The 19,157-nt window shown below is 46.5% G+C and overlaps 2 protein-coding genes and 1 pseudogene across 8 annotated transcripts in view; all 3 read left to right on the top strand.

Moving 5' to 3' along the window:
• GPBP1L1 (GC-rich promoter binding protein 1 like 1) overlaps nt 1-6,684 on the top strand; it is a 44,480-nt gene extending 37,796 nt beyond the window's left edge. For all 6 annotated transcript variants that reach the window (XM_045858670.1, XM_045858668.1, XM_045858669.1 and 3 more), the window contains 5 exons: nt 1,723-1,863; nt 2,319-2,477; nt 3,018-3,142; nt 4,058-4,160; nt 5,784-6,684. In XM_045858670.1, coding sequence (XP_045714626.1) covers nt 1,723-1,863; nt 2,319-2,477; nt 3,018-3,142; nt 4,058-4,160; nt 5,784-5,936 — 681 coding nt within the window. In that variant the 3' untranslated portion in view covers nt 5,937-6,684. The remainder of the gene's footprint in view (nt 1-1,722; nt 1,864-2,318; nt 2,478-3,017; nt 3,143-4,057; nt 4,161-5,783) is intronic.
• LOC123831623 lies at nt 4,213-4,972 on the top strand (annotated as a pseudogene).
• Nucleotides 6,685-13,838: 7,154 nt separating the features above from the next.
• CCDC17 (coiled-coil domain containing 17) lies at nt 13,839-17,428 on the top strand. Of its 2 annotated transcripts, none has more exons than XM_045859774.1 (13): nt 13,839-14,012; nt 14,095-14,169; nt 14,293-14,488; nt 14,571-14,733; nt 14,925-15,008; nt 15,105-15,223; nt 15,502-15,618; nt 15,835-15,983; nt 16,089-16,180; nt 16,324-16,527; nt 16,651-16,861; nt 16,931-17,041; nt 17,327-17,428. In XM_045859774.1, the coding sequence occupies exons 1-13, from the start codon at nt 13,839-13,841 to the stop codon at nt 17,426-17,428; spliced, it is 1,797 nt and encodes a 598-aa protein (XP_045715730.1). The 2 variants fall into 2 exon arrangements, with proteins under 2 accessions (XP_045715730.1, XP_045715729.1); XM_045859773.1 differs by having other exon boundaries at nt 14,266-14,488.
• The last annotated feature ends 1,729 nt before the right edge of the window (nt 17,429-19,157 follow it).

Genomic DNA, 19,157 nt, shown 5'->3' with positions numbered 1-19,157 from the left:
AGCACTTGCAAGAAGGTAATTAAAGATACAAAGGAGCCCTGGCTGGTGTGGCTCAGTGGATTGAGTGCCGACCTGAGAACCAAAAGGTTACCGGTTTGATTCCCAGTCAAGGAACACACCTGGGTTGCAGGCCAGGTTCCCAGTTGGGGGCATGCAAGAGGCAACCAATTGATGTTTCTCCCTCCCTCTCTTTGTCCCTCCCTTTCCCTCTCTAAAAAATAAATTTAAAAAAATTAAGATACAGGGGAGGAAAACATTGATAAATTCTTAAAGGAAAGAAAACAAACAATTAACAGATTGGTAGAGGAGAGGAAGCTGCCAAAGGAACTTATGGTTCAAAGGAAGGAATTGGGGGGAGTTGCATTCAGTGATTTCTGCTTTTCAATCCAGTTGGAGAAGGCACATCATCATTTGAGATAGAAAATTGGAGTTGAGTGGGAGTTTGGAGGAAAAGAGAGCACATTTTTAAAAGAAAACAATGGTTCACGTTCATGTATTTCTACATAAAATTCCTCTAATAAAAAGGTATAGTTCATAATGGTTTTCTCGAGTGAGCAGCATAGTGTTTGAGTTACTGAACATTAAAGTCAAGTTGGAATAAATTTGGGCAGAGATGGGATATCCTATTGCACGTAACACACCGCCTGTTAAACCTTCGTACTACTTCGAAGTACCCTGTGGATAATTTAACCTGACATAAACAGCATCTTCAGAGTTTTCAGCAAGAAAAATAATCTTATCTGTCTCTCTTATCTAATTTTCCTGAGTGTTCTTTTTGTGAAAAATATATCACATACTAGTTGAGTGACCTTGGACAAAGTGCATAACTTTCTTCAGTGTTCCTCTCTGTAAAAAGTCAATGTCATAACTATACCTAATTGGGTTAAATAAAACAGTATGATAAACGTCTTGTACATGGTAGATGAGCAGTTAATTCCCTTCCTAAAGCTTAGCATATCCTCTCTAATACCAAGAAAGAATTCTTTCTACTCAGACCGTTCCTTTGTCATAAAGGTGTTTCAGTTTTAATTGTTTCTTTCTGGAGAAAAAGGTGTTTTTCAATTACTTCAGCTTCACTCCATTGACATGCTTTGCTTTCCCTGTTCTTAGGCAGGGTGACTGACTCTATATTCCAGCTATGCACCATCGTCGCTGGGGCCAGGGCCCACGGGGCTGAGCAGAAAAAGGGCCTCTGGACCAAACAGGATTGTCCCGCCATTTGCATTGCCTACCCTGGACTGGAGCTACCCCTCCTGCCATTGAAGTCCCTGGGAAACGGCATGTTTCTGGTGTGCTTTTTTCCCCAGGCTGTCAGGATTACATCAAGGTTAACAACGCACCATAAAAGAATATTTTGGGGTCATACATTTGGAAAATGCTGTGTATTGTATCTGCTCCTCAATTCACATGTACAGTTAAATGCTTTGAGAAGTGACATGGTAAAGAAACCTATTCAACTTTACTCCCCCCAGCATCTCCCAGGCTTATTGAACTAGAGTTCTCTCTTTGAGAAACACCTATTAATGTCCTGTGGATCTTTTGATTTCCATCTTCCTTTTTATTTCAAGTGTCTGAGAGGTTGCATACCTCCCAAACATGTTGAAACAGGTAGCTCAGGGTACTCGTGTTTCCATGTAACATTACTCTCTTTGCTTTTTGATCTTACAGGCTTAGCTTCTGTCTGCATGTGTTTTGACTGATTTGTTCTTTCTTCCCATGTAGCCCAGTGCATGGAAAGCTAACAGAATGGAACACAAATCAGGATCCCTTTCCTCTAGCCGGGAGTCTGCTTTTACCAGTCCAATCTCTGTTACCAAACCAGTAGTGCTGGCTGGTAGCACAATTTTAAGCTCTCCCAAAGAGGTGAGTGAGGATAAAGGGAAGGCCTTTTCTAAGGTTGGCATTTCCCATTCGCTTTTACTGAGATATGCAATGTGATGTGCACAGCTCTAACTCTATTTCCTTTATGGTTCTGCTTAACTCAAACTCATTTGTGTACTGGTGATTCCCGTTAGCCTGTAAAGATGGGCAGTAGCTGGATGAGGTAGTTGTTCTGTAGTAGACCGGGGTCAGTCTGTATTAGAAAAATTAAATAGATACTATATAAGCCATTCAGCCTTATCTGTTTGTTTAAAAAAAAAAAAAAGGCTGAAGACTGTTTAAATGAAAAGGATAGTTTTTTGGGTTTTGTTTTGCTTTTTGGTGAAAGATGAAATGATGAACAGATTCTGAAAATCAGTACCACGTAGAAGTGACCCAGAGAATCCCAGTTCTTGCTGTTTACTGTCAGGAGCAACTTAATTGTGGTGTTTGCACAGAGTCCGTCCAGCACCACCCCTCCGATTGAGATCAGCTCGTCTCGTCTGACCAAGTTGACCCGGCGAACTACCGACAGGAAAAGCGAGTTCCTAAAGACTTTGAAGGATGACCGGAATGGAGACTTCTCAGAGAACAGAGACTGTGACAAGCTGGAGGATGTAAGAGAGAGGGTTTTTTCTGGGGCAACATGGGTGTTTTCCTATGTTACATGTGTATGGGGAGGGTGTTTTGTCTTAGAAGAAAGATATGGCGGGGGGGTTTAATATACAGAGAAGTGTCTTAAGAGTGACAGTCTGGTAGCGTGGGTTTAATCCATTGTTCAACAGATGTCAAACTAGGGCTTATTTTAATGATAGTTGCCTTGGAACTTGGTGTTTTTAAACACAGCAACACTGCTTAAATCTTGAATTGTTCGGTTCTGTAAGAACTTGGTAAATCAGAAGTTTTTGTCACAGATTATATTTTATTGCAATGTAAGAGCATAGGTGTCTAGTTGTTTCTGCCACAGTTGACATAACCTGTAGATAGTAGCCAGTTGGTATTCTTTAGAAATCTTAGCAAGGTGAGCAAGTCCTCGTTTTTAAATGGGGAAATCCTGTGGGTTGAAATTGTCTTGTAAGCATTTCCGTGGGTTCTATAGATTGCTTATCTTGCCACAAAGAATTGTTAAACCAACTGTGTTCTTTTCTTTATTGCAGTTGGAAGAAAACAGCACACCTGAACCAAAGGAAAATGGAGAAGAAGGCTGTCATCAGAATGGCCTTCCTCTCCCTATAGAGGAGGAAGGGGAGGTCCTCTCACAGTCTCTGGAAGCAGAGCACAGGTATGTGAGGATCAGGTCACATGTGTGGCCTGCAAGAAGCTGGACAGTACTTAAGACAGCATTTCAGACTGAGTGCAGCGTACACAGAGAAGTCCCACAAGCACCCTACCATGTTGTCTTGGTGTGCCCCAAATTGGCCTGTTTCTCATTGGGTGTTCCTTTACAGACTCGACAAGCCGCCTCACACTTCTCTTTTGTGTAGCTTAGTTTCAGACTTAGTTTATGGCTCCACTTGATAAGGGGAAAGGGGAACCTGTTTCCTGGAACTGTTGTACTCTCTCCTTGGACACTTCTGGCCCAACTGAACAGTTACCCATAAGATGCCTTTAAGGGGCCTTGGGAAGGATGAGACCCCCATGCCTAGAGCTTGTTTTTTAAATGAGGGCCTTGAACACTGGGCAGCTGATGGCATGTGGGGCCTGCCACGCATGATAGTGCCTTTCTGAAAGGAGGTCCCTGTCCAGAGGAACCTTTAGGGGTTGGAAGGTTATGAAGGAGACCATAATGCCATGACATTGAAAGAGCACTTCAGTGCATGTGGAAAGTGCTAATTTGCTCACAAGACAAAAAATGAGATGTATTCCTCTGTTATGTCTAAAGGACAGAGAGGGTCCTTGCAGTTTGGCACTTTTTTTTTAATGCTATCTTATTTTCTGTGGTATTTATTCTCTCTTCTCTGTAGCTCTTATGCTCTGGAAGGAGCAACTGTGGAGATCCCCCTTTTAATCATAAGCACCTAAACAGCAATAATTAAAGTTTATCCCACTGGGGAGAAAAGACAAACCTAAGTTTCTTCTCTAACCTCCAAGTGGGTACCATTGTCCCTGGGCGGGAAAGGTTTTTGTGGAAAGTTGTGGGCTTCCCACTTAGGGCTTAAAGTTGTCGTGTTTTCTTTGCCTGACCTGCCTCCTCCAGGTTACTGAAAGCAATGGGATGGCAGGAGTATCCTGAAAATGATGAGAATTATCTTCCCCTCACAGAAGATGAGCTCAAAGAGTTCCACATGAAAATTGAGCAGGTATGTCATAAACCTTTCATAGAGGCCATTTAATGAGTAGGAGGATGAGGAGTCAGGACAGTCATTGCCCTTTGGGAGCCTAGTGTAGTGTGAAAAAAGACCTTGCAAAGAAAACATCAAGTTACCATAGTAGAAATACAGAAGAACATCTAAATCTGCCTAGATGGCAGGTTTGCTGAATTGTGGCAGTCGGCGGTCCTACTACACAGTAGGCAGTCATGTGCTATAACACAGGGGTCATCATGGCCATGAAGGGGGGGAATTGTGTGGCCATCGCTGCCGACAGGCACTTCAGGATCCAAGCCCAGATGGTGATCATGGATTTCCAGATCTTTCCCATCGGTGACCAGCTGTACATCAGCCTAGCCAGGCTAGCCACCAGTACCCTTACTGATGCCCAGCCCCTCAAGTTCTCATTGAATCTGTATGAGCTGACGGAAGGTGGGCAACTCAAGCTCTACACCCTCATGAGCATGGTGGTCCACCTCCTGTATGAGAAGCGGTTTGGCCCCTATACATTGAGCCAGTCATTGCTGGCTTGGACCTGAAGACCTTTAAGCCCTTCATTTGCTCTCTAAACCTTACTGGCTTCCCCAGTGACTGATGACTCTGTGGTCAGTGGCACCTACACCAAACAAACATAGGGTGTCTGAGTCCCTCTGGGAGCCTAACATGGATCCAGAACACCTATATGAGACCATCTCACAAGCCATGCTGAATGCTATGGATGCGCTTTCAGGCACGGGAGTCAGCGTCCGTATCATTGAGAAGGACAAATCACCGCCAGGACACTGAAGGCCCGAATGGACTAATCATCTGTTCCCAGAGCCCACTTTTTTTTTTTTTTTTTTTTAATTAATAAAATAGTTTTTCTTTCTAGAATAATACTAATTAAATAAATTTGCCTAGGCAATAGGGATCTCCAGTGTTGCATATAAAAACCAGGTGAATACTTAGCGGATTTCAGTACATGGTATGCTCTTTCATCCTGGAAGCTTTAACCCCTTATCCAGGACTACAAGGCTATGTTCCAAAGTTATGGGCTGAGCCCTTAGTTCCTAGGTAGGCAGCCCCACCCTCTGCTTTTAGTCCTGTGGGTTTCCTCTGGTACTCTGGTCAGAGCCAAGAAGCCGAATTTTAATTTATTCAACAAATGCTTAGGTTCTTTCTCTGAGTAAAATGTTGCCAGACCTTAGGGTTTACAACAATGGACAAGACTAATGGGTCTCTACAGACCTTGTAGAGCTTGTGTCCTGGTGTATATTTAAAGCATAAATAACAGTTGGGTCTTACAAAGCGAAAATACAAGCTGACCAAAAGACTTTGCTGCTCAGAACTGTTTCCCAATCATTGTCATCACCTGAGAATTTGTAGAAATACAGAATCTCAAAATTTTACCCGTTATTCTGAATCTGAATCTGCATTTTAAACAGAGCCTTAAATGATTCATTTGTGCATTAAAGTTTGATAAGCACTGCTTCCAAACTTGAATCTGTTAGAAGGTCGTCCGTCTACATTCTGTCTGGAATTGAATTGAGGCCTGGCTTTCCCAGGTCCCATTGGCCAGTAAAGATACTGATGTTTTCTTTTTGTTCTTTTTCCTCTGTCCCATGCTTACACCAGCTGAGAAGAAATGGCTTTGGGAAGAATGGCTTCTTGCAGAGCCGCAGTTCCAGCCTGTTCTCCCCTTGGAGAAGCACTTGTAAAGCAGAGTTTGAGGACTCGGACACGGAAACCAGTAGCAGTGAAACATCAGATGACGATGCCTGGAAGTAGGCATATATATGTTGACAGTTAAATCTGACCCATGAACTCGGCTTGTGTGCTTAGGGAATATACAAAAGAAATCTTCTTTTCCTTTTCTTATGTTGTTGAATATTTCATGCACAAGGGAAATAATCATATCCCAAAGAGAGATTTGACTTGTTTAGCTTTTGTTGTTCTTCCTGTTATCTGCTTAATAGAAATTCGTATGGTGGGAAGATTTTTAAAACACACACACAGTATAGATGGGGCGATGCACAAGTGGGAGCTGGGAGTGCAGAGAGGAGGCGGCACTGGTCTGCAGCAACAGCTCCCACCAGCCCTTGGGGCACTCACCCCTGTGCTCAAGCAATCATTGTCAATGACAAAGTGACTATTGAAGTTATAATTGTATTAAATTAATGCTAATAATTTGTATATTTTATTTTATTTTTGGCTGCTCGGGTAACATTAGCCCTTAACTAAGTATATGTGGGTTTCCTTTTTTTTTTTTTTTTTTTTTTCTTTCTTTCTTTCTTTCTTTTTTTTCCTTTTTTTTGGGTACAGCTGTAAAATATTTGGATATAGGAAATGTGTTATTCTTGCAGCCTTGATATTCAGGGTGGATTGTAAAATATAAATTTTTTGTGAGATTTCAAAGATTAAGATTATTTTGATAACATTATTTACAGATTTAAAAGATGTGGTTATCACAAGTCTTGAGGGGGAAACTACTGCATAAAATAACTAACTTGGAATAAATATTTTGCATCAGTTTGGATTGTCTTGTGTAAGAAGTCTGTTTTCTTTAAAATTAGATGAGTAGTTTTTTGTTTTTGTTTTAGGGGAAATGCATCTGGCACTCTAACTTCTGAATTTCATACACACTTGTTTCTCCTTTTAGCAGCTTCTTTTTTGATGCAGAAAAACCTGTGCAATAAATTACCAGTAATAAAATCAGAAACCAAAGTTTCTTTCCTGAAGCTGTTGCTCACTACCCCTGTATTTACCAGTGTACCTATTTTAAGGAAGGACTGTTCCTTAATTTTCCTGCTAAATAAGAACATGGGAGGAAAGGATTTGCGCCAGTGCTGGCTAGGTGACCAGTGGAGGAGGGTGGTTTTTCATTTAACAAATACTCAGGCTCTTTAGTGTCCCAGGCATTCCGTAAGGCTCTGAGGGATGCAAGGGGTGCCCAGTCCAGTAGGAAAGGGAATAACCAGTTATGTTAAAAATGAAACCTTAGGCCAACATCTGATGGACAGGCAGAAGTTCGGCAACAGGTATTTACTAACTCTGGCAATCTTTGGCTGTCCCTGTATCCTCTCTAGTGGATATGGAGGTCCAAGATCATACTCTAATGGACAACAGCAGAAGTAACAGGCCTGATTTCATGTTAGAAAGATGCTAACTTGAAGTATGGGCTGCAGAAGGGGTACCAGCCACAGACTAGAATGACATTTCTTAGATTCTAAAGGTTAAGAAGGCAGGGGCTCTGCCTTACTGTACTATAGTCCCTTCAGCTAGTATGGAGTGCAAGCTGTGGGAATAGTGTTTGAAATAGAGCAATAAAAACTATCATATTTCATGGAATGTATATATTTTATGTATTAATAAGAAAACTCACCAGTTAAATTATGACACTCCATTAGTTGTGAATCCTGATTTCAGCATTAAAAAAATTGCATATTAGAATCAGTGACATACATACAGGCCCTGGCGAAGTAGTTCTGTTGTTAGAGCCTTGTCCCGTTGCACCAAAATTGTTGGTTCAATCCCAGTCGGAATATATACAAGAATCAGCCAACTTCTCGTCAAGATGGTGGTATAGGCAGACATGGCTCACCTCTTCATGCAACCACATCAAAATAACAACTAAAATATAGAACAACCATCACTCCGAATCATCAGAAATGGACTTGAATGGAAGTCTCACAACTGGGGAACCAAAGAAAGCACATCCAGACTGAGCTGGCAAGCTGGTGCTGTATCTGAGACTACCATCAACCTGCCCAACACCATTTGACCAGCCTTGGAGATTCTCCAGACTGCTCCATTCCCCACCCACCCAGGCTGCTTTTCCATATGAATGGCTGGTCTTGGCTCAGGCTTCACAACTTCAAATCCTATCAAACAAGTAATAGCTGGCCTCAATGAACCCCAGGCCTGGCACTAGCAGCAGCCAGCCTAGATTCACAACTGGGCTTTGCCTGGGAATCTCAAAGCCCAGCACAAGTAGCAGCCATCTCAGATTGCTTTATAGATCAGGCAGGGTGGCCCAGGCATAACATAGTTGTGGGCGGGTCTTGGCCTGCACCACTGGGAAAACCCCAGGGCCAGGGCATCCAGTGGACAGCTATAGTTCATGTTGGAGCACCACCACCATAGCCCTGCACAGCTGATCCTCCACATAGGGTAGAATTTAGTGGTAAGTGGTCACAACCAATCCTTGCAGCCGACTGGCCTGGTCAAATCCCTCCCACTGCTGCCAACAGCCCAAGTCACAACTACCAGAGCAGGGTATACTCAGCCCACACAAAGGGTATGCCTTGATAGGGAAGATTGTGCCATGGGGCCCCTACAGGACACCTACTATACTAGGCCACACTACCAAGACAGAGTAAAAGCAGGTCTACCTACTACATAGAAACACACAGGCTGCCAAGAAGAGGCAAACAAATAGCCCAAATAAAAGAACATCAAAACTCAAGAAAAAAGCCCTGGCTGGTGTAGCTCAGTGGATTAAGTGTGGCCTACAAACCAAGGGGTCGCTGGTTCAGTTCCCAGTCAGGGCGCATGCCTGGGTTGCAAGCCAGTTCTCTAGTGGGGAGCACACAAGAGGCAACCACACATTGATGTTTCCCTCCTTTCCTTCCCCTCTAAGGGTAAATAAATAAAAACCTTTAAAAAAAAAAACTAAATGAAATAAAGATAAGGAATCTAACAGATACAGATTTCAAAACACTGGTTGTAAGGATGCTCAAGGAACTTAGGACCTCAACAGCATAAAAAAGATCCAGTCAGAAATGAAGAATACACTAACTGAAATAATAATTTACAGGGAAACAACAGTGGAGTTGATGAAGCCGAGAATCAAATCAATGATTTGGAACATAACCGAAAAACAACCAATCAGAACAACAAGGAAAAAGAATCCAAAAAAAGGTGGGGGATAGTGTAAGCAACCCCTGGGACAACTTAAAGAGGTACAACATTTGCATCCGGGGTGTCATAAGGAGAAGAGAGGGAGCAAGAAATTAAAAACTTATTTGAAAAAGTAAAGAAAATGTCCCGAATTTTGGTGAAGGAAATAGACATACAAGTCCAGGAAGCACAGAGAGTCCCACACAAGATGGATGCAAAGAGGCCCACTCCAAGACACATAATTGAAATGTCAACAGTTATCCCTGACTGGTGTGGCTCAGTGGATTGAGCACCAGCCTGCAGCAAACCCAAGGGTCACTGGTTCAATTCCCAGTCAGGGCACGTGCCTGGGTTGTGGGCTCAATCCACTCTCCCATTGATGTTTTCCTCTGCCCCTCCTTTCCACTCTCTCTCAAGTGAGAATAAAAACTACCAAAACATCTGCCAATGAATATATAAATGAATGGAACAACAAGTTGATGTTTCTCAAGTCAATTTACAAAAAAAAAAAAAAAGTAAGAATCAGTGAAATACTTTCATGGCCTCATGACAACATTCTTGTCAGCAACAGACCGAAGGTACAACAGTGGCCCCCTAACATTATAATGGAGCTGAAAAGTTCCCATCACCTAGTGAAAGAGCCATCAAAAGCAAAACACATTACTTAGGTGTTTGTGATGATGCTGGTAAACAAACCTACACTGCCAGTTGTACAAAAGTAGAGCACATACAATTCTGTACAGTACCTAATACTGGGTAACAAAAGACTTGTTTACGTATTTACTTTTTTAAAAGATTTTATTTATTTTCAGAGAGGAAGAGAGGAAGAGAGAGAAACATCAATTGGTTGCCTCTTGTTTGCCCCCAAATGGGGAACCGGCTGGCAACCCAGGCATGTGCCCTGACAGGTAACTGAACCTTTCAGTTCACAGGCCACCACTCAATCCACTGAGCTACACCAAGGGATATTTGTATATTTACTTTTTATCTTTATTTAAGAGTGTGCTCTTTCTCCTTATTTAAAAAAAAGTGCTGTAGCCCAGGCTGGTGTGGCTTAGTGGATTGAGTGCCAGCTTGTGAACCAAATAGTCACTGGTTCGATTCCTAGTCAGGGCACATACTTGGGTTTCAGGCCAGGTCCCCAGTAGGGGGCGTGTGAGAGGCAACCACACATTGATGTTTCTCTCTCTTGCTCCCTTCCCCCTCTGTAAAAATAAATAAATAAATAAAACTTTTAAGTGCTGTAAAGCACTGAGCCAGATTATGCTGGCAGCAGCCTCATACATACCATGCTTATCATGTCTCTTAATTATGTGATTCCTTTCTCTTGTGATTGATTTAATCTCATTTTGTGATGTAGTTCAGGTTTGTAGCCTAGGAGCTACAGGCTATACCATGCAGCCTAGGCATGTAGTAGGCTATACCATCTTGCTACAGACTACAGGGGGTTCCTCCCCACCTATCTGGGTTCGTTTTGCCCGCCACCTGAGGAAAGATGCCTCTTAATACCAGAGATCAGTGAAAAGAAAGGGAATTTATTATTCATTTGAAATAACACAAACTAAAGTTCCCCACAAATCCTCCCGGCACCCTACATGTGGCAAAAAGGAGCACTTCCAAAGCCTCGTGGTCCTGACTCTCACCCAAGGCCTCATGGTCCCAACCAAGACCCAAAGCTGCGTAGTCCTAAACAGACGTGTGGTCCCAAAAAGAAAGATGCCCAATAGCTGCTGTGCCTCCGTTTAAATCCCAGCGCTAATTTTCCTCTTCAGCCCCATTTCCGGCTCCTCTCACAACTGGCCACAGCTGCCCTCACTCTGGGCAGGTGTGGCCCTATGGTGTGGAGTCAATTATCTCCTAGCTCTTCTGGACCCTATTACAAATCCCTCTTTGGGGCTCCCCTCTTGGCTGCACCCTGTTACAATCTCAGTTTGTGTGAGTATACGCTGATGCCCACAACAATGATGAAATCACCTAATGAGGCATTTCTCAGAACAGATTCCCATGTTAAGTGGCACGTGAGTGTATTATCAAACTGTTGCAAAGTATTAAACTGGAAATGAGAAATTGAGATGAACATAATCCCACCTGTTTGGTCTTGGGCTTTGCCACTTACTAGCTTTCTCAGAACAAATTTCCAAAAAATGTACTCTCTTTCTCACTTGGAATTAAGCTGGACTAAGATCTCTTACTTGGAAATACTTTGTACTGGTCACACCTTACTCGACCTTAAATACCATGGCAGGAGTTGGGCAGCGGAAGTACTGTAAGTCCCTGACTGACTGACTGACTGACTGATTTAATTGATTGATTTTTTAGAGAGGAAGGCAGGGAGAGAGGGAAAGGAATATCTATGTGAGACAGAAACATCAGTCGGCTGCCTCTCACATGTGCCCCAGGTGGGGACTGAACTCCACAGCCTAAGCCTGGGCCCCAACCTGGAACTGAACAGGCAACCCTTCACTTTGCAGGAAGATGCCTGTCCAACTAAGTCACATCAGTCACATCAGGGTGTAAATCCCTGGCTTGTTTAAAAAGGGGTTTTTATTTAGAACCTGGGGCTAGTTCAGAAATCCTGCCTCTGATGTATACATATATTTCGAGAGGTGGTCGAGAGATTCGGCCAGGAGGAATGGGCCTACATGGCCCCTGGCTGGTGTCAAGTGAAGGGTATCTTTCTGTATTTGATTCCTTCATCTGATAGACTCATTATATTTTCTCAGAACTCTCATTCCTTGATCTGTGATGATTATCTTCCCTCTCCAGCTAGAAAAACAGGAATCAGAATGGGAGTTAGGGAGAGACTGCTAGTCTTAATGGGACTTAGTTATGAAAAAACTATAGTTGCTTTCAGAGAAGCCCAGTGCAAAGAAAAGCTTTTCAGTCTAGGGCAAAGACATGGAAGTATGCTCAGAGGTCCTGCAGATCTGTCTCTTGCTTCAACAATGTTTGGACAGAACAAACCCAGTGATGCCCCTTCTTCCAGCCTCCCACCACCTTCCAACCTCATTTCTAGTTGCAACTTTCAGGAATTAACTTAGTGATCCTCAGCCTTTGGGACCAGCCAACACCATTTTTTTTTAATATTTTATTTATTTATTTTTTAGAGAGGGAAGGGAGGGAGGGAGAGAGAGAGAGAGAGAGAGAGAGAAACATCAATGTGCGGTTGCTGGGGGTTATGGCCTGCAACCCAGGAATGTACCCTGGCTGGGAATCGAACCTGGGACACTTTGGTTCCCAGCCCGCGCTCAATCCACTGAGCTACGCCAGCCAGGGCTCATTTTTTTTTTTTTTAATCTTAACCCCTTATTGTCAAGCAGCCATAGCTCCCAGTTTTGTCAGAATAATTTCACCAAGGTGGAGGCCACCATTAACCACCTGGTTAACTTGCACCTGCAGGCCTCCTATGCCTTCTGTTTGAGCTTCTATTTTGATGCGAGGATGTGGCTCTGCAGTGCACAGGCCACTTCTCAAGAAGGCTAAGGAGAAGCACAAGTGCACCAAGCATCTCTTAAAGATATAAAACAAGCAAGGCAGCAATACCCTCTTTCAGGACATGCAGAAGCCTTTCCAAAATGAGTGGGATAAAATCCAGGGCACCACAGAAACCTCTATGGTCATGGAGAAGAAGCTGAATCTGGCCCTTTTGGGTCTGCATGCCCTGGGTTCAGCCCGCAAAGACCCCATTTCTTAACTTCCTGGAGGACCACTTCCTATTGATAGATGAGGTGAAATTCATCAAGGAGAAGGGGGACAACCTGACAACCCTCCACAGGCTGCCAGCCCCCAGGCTGGAGTGGGCACGTGTCTCTTCAAAAGGCTCCCCTTCAAACATGACTAGGAGCCTGCAGAGCTCAGAGACCTCTGAGGGGCCCCTCTGCATTCCCCTGGTGTCAAGCTCTGCCTGAGCTTCTCCCTGCAGCCCCTACAGAGCCTTTTAACCACCCTGGAGCCCTCTCCTATGTCCTGAACCAAATGGAAACAAAGGTTTTTGCAAAGAAAAAAAAAAAAAAGACATGGTTTCCTGGCAGAAGGCTCATACTCTGTGTTCAAGGAATGGAGAATGACACAAACTTTAGTTACATCTACTTGGACAAAGCAAGGATGAACAAGATGACACTTCCCTGCCCTGGCTGGCATAGCTCAGTGGATTGAGCATGGGCTGAGAGCCACAGGTTTGGTTTGATTCCCATTCAGGGCACACGCCTGGGTTGCAGGCCAGGTGCCCAGTGGGGGCCATGTGAGAGGCAACCACACATTGATATTTCTCTCCCTCTCTTTCTCCTTTCTTTCCCCTCTCTAAAAATAGGTAAAATCTTTAAAAAACATAGTGATTCATGTGAAATTAAAATATTTAAAAAATAAAAGATGACACTTCCCTGCCAAAGGCTGTGATCAGTGATGGAGTGTGTCACATGGGCCCGATGGTCTAGGGGGCACTGTTTATTCTCCTCAATTTTCTTAATATGGGAAGAAAAACCAAGGTGTCACATTAGAGACTTGCCTGTCTCACGCAAGGAGGTGGAGCAGACTTTGTGATTTTTTTTCAAGCCAAGGCCTCCTCCCAAAGGTGGTGGAGCCTTCCACACCCATTCCTCCAGACCTGCCCAGGCCTGTGGTTGTGTCGGGAGCTAAAGGCTCCTCCCCAAACAAACTCGTTACCGTAGAGACCCAATAAACCAGGCCTTTCCTTTCTGCCTCTGGCTTTCTGTTTCATCCTTTCTCTTTCCCCTACTCTCTGTCCTGTCTTCTTCAGGTCTTGGCTTTGTGTCACGGTAGGGGTTCCATCCCATGGCCTCCCACACTGGGGAGCACGGGCTCCTGCCCTGCGGGTCCTGCGGCATGGTTTTCCACTCCTGGGCCCTGTTGGCTGCTCACACTCAGCGCTTCTGCATAGGCCGATTGACCCAGGAGGTGACACTTGGAGCACAGCCCTCGAAAGACTTGGAACCACAAGGCTCCATGGTAAGGGGCTCCCTCCATGGCCCTGGGTGGTTATTCAGGCCACCCTGACCCTTGGATTCCTTATCCCACACGCTGTGTCCAGGTTGTGTCACAAGGACACCAAGGATTCCAAGACCAGGAGGCCAGCAAATCGGCTCTAAGGAGGCTAACAGAGGAGGTACACACGGGCTTGAGTCTGAGCATTCTCCCCAAACCTATCGATAATGCCTCGGGTTAACCCTACATGGAGATTGCAGCGTTACTGTAATTCTAGGTGCAGGGGCTGCGGCTGTATCTGCAGGAAATGCAACCCGGGATAACAATGATTCCCAAGGAGTCAGCGGGGCCCTGGGGGCACTCAAAGTCTCCGACCCGGGGTCCCACCTCTGAGGCCGCTGGGAATCCCGGCGAGCGGCTGCGGGAGCTGCACTGGAACCACACAAGGCGTGTGGCAGAAACGGAAGCACAGAGCAGGGCTCTGGAGCTACGCAGCGAAGGTGAGGGGAGGAAGGGGCCCTCGGGGACCCTTCCCTTGGTCTGAAGTTATTCTAACCCATTTTCACTTGGTCCCTTACTCAGGACTGAACCAGCGCCTCCAAGGTTTGGCCCGGACCAGGGGCGGTATAGCACGGCTGTTAGGCCTGGAGCGGGAGCTTCGAGAACTCCGGGCTGAGGCGGGGCGAACCAGGGGGGCTCTAGAGGTGTTGGGAACTCGCGTTCAGCAGCTGCAGGCCGAGCCCAGGTGAGGCCCGCGCGCGGGATCCCGGAGCTGCGCTGCGTGGGCCTGCTAGAGGGGCCGGGGTCTGGGGAGCCCGGGAGGGGCCGGATGAATACAATACGTAGGTCGGAAAGCAGCGGGGAGGCTGCACGTGTGAGTTCGGGAAGGGGTGGATAGGCCAGAGCTGTGGATCCGTGACAGCGACCCCACTCCAGGACCGGGCTGAACTCCATGCGAGAGGCAGAACTCTATTGTCCGGTGCTGCAGTCCAACCCAGGGACTCTGGCTGCGGAGATCGGGTGAGGTCCGAGGTCCGGGGCCCTGGGACTGCTGTGCGGGGAAGCCCTGTGCAGCATTGAAAAGACGCTCTTGCCTTCCTGTCTCCTACTCCCTAGAGCCCTGCGAGAGGCCTACATTCGAGGTGGGGGCCGGGACCCTGGCGTTCTGGGCCAGATATGGCAGTTGCAAATGGAGGCGTCAGCTCTGGAGCTTCAGCGGTCGCGGACCCGCAGGGGTGAATGTGGGGTGGGGGCAGCTAGGAGGACACCTCAGAAGCAGTGGTCCTATTGTTGGAAGGAGAAAAGGGCGGTGAGGGAGGGCATATTTGGCATGGAAACTGCTTAAGCAAAAACCTTGAGGTAGAAAACCTGGGTGGCCTTTGTAGCAGTGACTAGAATGTTACTTAACAAGCCCACCCTTGTCCAGAGAGTTCTAAAGTCAGAGAGCTGCTCAGAGCCAGACCAAGCTGGTCACCAGAGGTCAAAGGTGACAGGTCAGACTTGTTCATCACAGGAAGGCAGGCAGGTTCCACATCTGGGGAGCTTCTTGTCGTGGAGGCTGAAAACCAGCACCTGGAGACAGAAATCCTGGCTTTGCAGATGCAGAGGAGCGCAGGCTCGGCGCCCTGGGGTCAGTGAGCACTTCCATCCCACCCTGCCAGACCTCCCGGAGGGCCAGGGTTAGAGAGCGATCATGCATGGGGATGAGACACTTGTTTGTGCCCATCTGTGTCCCAGTGCATCTCCAGGTGTCCCTGTGTGGGGGTATGGCTCTCACGGCAGGGTTATCAGCCCAGTTACTTGCTGTGTTCTGCTCACGGGTGCCCTTCTCTTCCTCTGCTCCTAGGCTCCAGGAAGCCACAGTTTGTGGTCAATCCCAGCCCACGCCTGAGAAGAAGGGAAGATCCCCCATGCCTCCCGCCACCGGTGGCTCCCCCACTGCCACCACTTCCACACTCTGCAGGCATTTTATTCTCAGGTGGCACAGAAAAGACTGTGAGAACCAAGGCTTGGGGTGGGGACAGCTCTGCTCTTTGTAACTGGGGAAGCATAGGCACCTAGGAAGCTTTCTAGAGATTCAACTCTTCCTCACAGTGGCAGCTTCCTGGAGCCATGACCAGGAACCTGGGCGTGGATCCACACTTTGTTCTGCCCACAACTGATGTTCTGGGCCCTGCACCCTATGACCCTGGGTGAGGCTTGCTCCCTCCTTTCACATCCTGTGTAATTTGGTCACCACAGCTGGCTAAGGTCCAGCTTGGTTTGGAGAAACGAGAGGGGGCTTTGGGGTGATGGTGAGAGGAGTGCACAGAGGCTCAGAGACCTGTGTTTCCAGGGCTGGCCTGGTCATTTTCTATGACTTCCTGCGGGGCCTTGAGGCTTCTTGGATTTGGGTGCAACTGATGACTAGCTTGGCTCGAGATGGACAGCATACAGGAGGCACCACAGCTTTGCCCCCAGCCTTTTGCTTACCCTCTCCTCCAGCTCCTGGGCCCATGGGCAGCTGTGCCATCCTTGCCAGCAGGCAGCCTGTACCCAGGTCAGTAGGTGGGGATGATGTCTTTCATGCCCTTGCCGTGTTTTCTCATCTGGCTCTGAGGGCCAAGTTCTGGGAAGGGAGTAGAGCCAGTTCTGGCTTCACACCTCTTTTTCACTGCTTCAGGCTACCACCCTCAACATCAGTGTCTTTGGTCTGTGAGCTACAAGCCTGGCAGGGGCTGGCATGGGGTAGGGCACCACAACCAAAAGCCTGGGCCTCAGTGGTGCTCTTTGATGGGGATCAGAGGGTACTAAGTGGCCGCTGGCGTCTCCTACTTCGGGCCCTTCCTGTGGACCCCAGCCTTAGCCTTGGACAGCTGAATGGAATTCCCCAGGTGAGTGTGGAAAATGGGGATCGAGCCAACTCGAAGGTACAGATACTGTACCATTTCACCTCTTCCCAGGTAGGTCAGGCTGAGCTCTTTCTGCGGCTGGTGAATGCAAGAGATGCAGCTGCCCAGGCATTGGCAGAGATCAATCCAGCAAGTGCCCATGAGTATCAATACCCACCTCCGGTGAGGGCTCAACTGGAGCTAGGGATGCCATGGATGTGGTTGGTGTGGAATAGCCAGGCTTTGTTTGCCACTATGTGCCAAGTCACTACCAAATATTCTTTCTGTGGATTGTGACCCTCACACATCCTATGAGGTAACTACTGTGCAGAGACAAGGAAATCAAAGCACAGCGGGGTTAACTTGCTTCACCTAGGCTCTAAGGTAGTGCAGTCCAACCCCAGAACCTGTGATGTTAATCTGTACATAAACCTTCTGCTAACAACCTGCCTCCTCCCTGTTCCACAGGTGCCCAGCTCTTCTCTGGAGGCAAGCTCCTTTGCCCCAAGAACTGGCTTTGTTGATCCCTCTCTTCCTGCAGGAGAGGCCCTTGACAGCAGTCAGGGATAAAGAGGGTATGGGCTGGCACCAGCTTTGACCCACTGGCTTTGAGTCCAGGAGAAAGTGTATGAATAGCCTGTCATGTATAGGACGAGGGCCTAGATTGAGGCCTATCCCCACACCTGCAGCTCTACTACTGGTCTGATGAGTGTCTAGAAGCAAAAAGCTGATGAGCACAAAATGAGAACCAACCACAGTTCTACCATTTCTACCAAATGATAAACCAAAGTTTCTGGCCTTTACTGGTTTTCCTTTTGTAAAACATACTGATGAAGCCCTGGCTGGTGTAGCTCAGTGGATTGAGTGCGGGCTACGAACCAAAGTGTCGCAGGTTCGATTCCCACTCAGGGTACATGCCTGGGTTGCAGGCCATGACCCCCAGCAACCGCACATTGATGTTTCTCTCTCCCTCCCTACCCTCTAAAAAAAGAACAAAAAAACCCACCCATACTGATAAGAGGATTAAATGTATTTGTAGTATCACCTGGCATATAGGATATTCTGTGACTAATGGGGCACTCTTTAATCACAGCTAAAGGAACTCAATAAACTCATACCTTTTTGCTCAAGTCAACTTTATTGCCATACCCTTCAAGTATTTTCTCAGGATATCCTCCAGGGAGCCACATAGGCTCTCAAGGTGCCCATAAACAGTAAGCTCTTGTAACCTTGTATACTTGAGGCACGGTTCAAACACAAATGTGTATGGAGGTGGGAAGGAGTATGTTCACACGTGAATTCTAGCTAAAATTTTATATTGGTCCTGAACCCAGACCCTAATGTCAAAAACCCCTCTGCATACACACAATTAAGGACTTGCAATGGAAGGGCATCTTTGGGAAGTTCACAGCCTGACTCTGCAGCCACTTACAACCAGCTCCCCAAAAACTCAACTTACTTAGAGCAGGGGTCCCCACCTCCAGGCTTTGGACTGGTGCTGGTCTGGGCCTGTTCAGAACCAGGCCACACAGCAGGACCTGAGCATCAGTGTAATGTGCCTGGAACATCCCAAAACCATCCCTCTCCCCCACCACCCACGAAAAATGGTCTTTCACAAAACCAGCCCCTGCTGCCAAAAAGGCCCAGGACTGCTGATTTAGAGAAAATAGAAACTCGGGGTGGGGGGAGAGTTTAGTTGATAATCAAGGCTCCCTCTGCCTCTAACAATGTTCAAACAGCAAGATGTACCTAATGTCCATCCATCTCACGCCATCAAGTAGCCCTGTAAACCCCCTTAGGTAATAGCAGGTAGGCTGTTTGGAATTGGGAGCCAAATAGTGCCTAGTGCATAGCAGGTCCTTAAAGTAAGGGTCAGGTCACAGGCAGCTCAGCCTGTGCACTGGACATAGTGAGGGCCAAATGGGATGGCTTTTGTAGCAGGTACCCAAGCACTAGCTTCCGTAGAATGAGCAGTCAGGGTTCCAGGGCCAGTTTCTGCCTTTCTACTACACATCCCACCCTGAAGTGCTCCAGGAAGCCCAAGATCCCACTCTAAGATCTTTAAAGACAAATCCAGACCAGGAATTTTTTTTTTTTACTCTCTTTATTTGAGAAGCCAAAACTGCAGATGGGTAACAATTCCAAGTGTTGATATAGTTCAACCTTTCTGTACAGAAAATAATACAACTCAACCAACCAGCCTCCCCAGATATTTCCAACCACATTCAGAGGACATCAGAGTCAGTCCCACCTTCTGACCAGAAATCTCAAATCTCTACAACCAGCACACCAGTTTTCC

This window comes from Phyllostomus hastatus, unplaced genomic scaffold (assembly GCF_019186645.2).
Source record: "Phyllostomus hastatus isolate PE091 unplaced genomic scaffold, TTU_PhHast_1.1 phas_scaffold_182, whole genome shotgun sequence".
Taxonomy (NCBI): Eukaryota; Metazoa; Chordata; class Mammalia; order Chiroptera; family Phyllostomidae; genus Phyllostomus; species Phyllostomus hastatus.
Note: the sequence above shows the minus strand (reverse complement) of the source record. Positions and strands in the feature narration are given on the sequence as shown.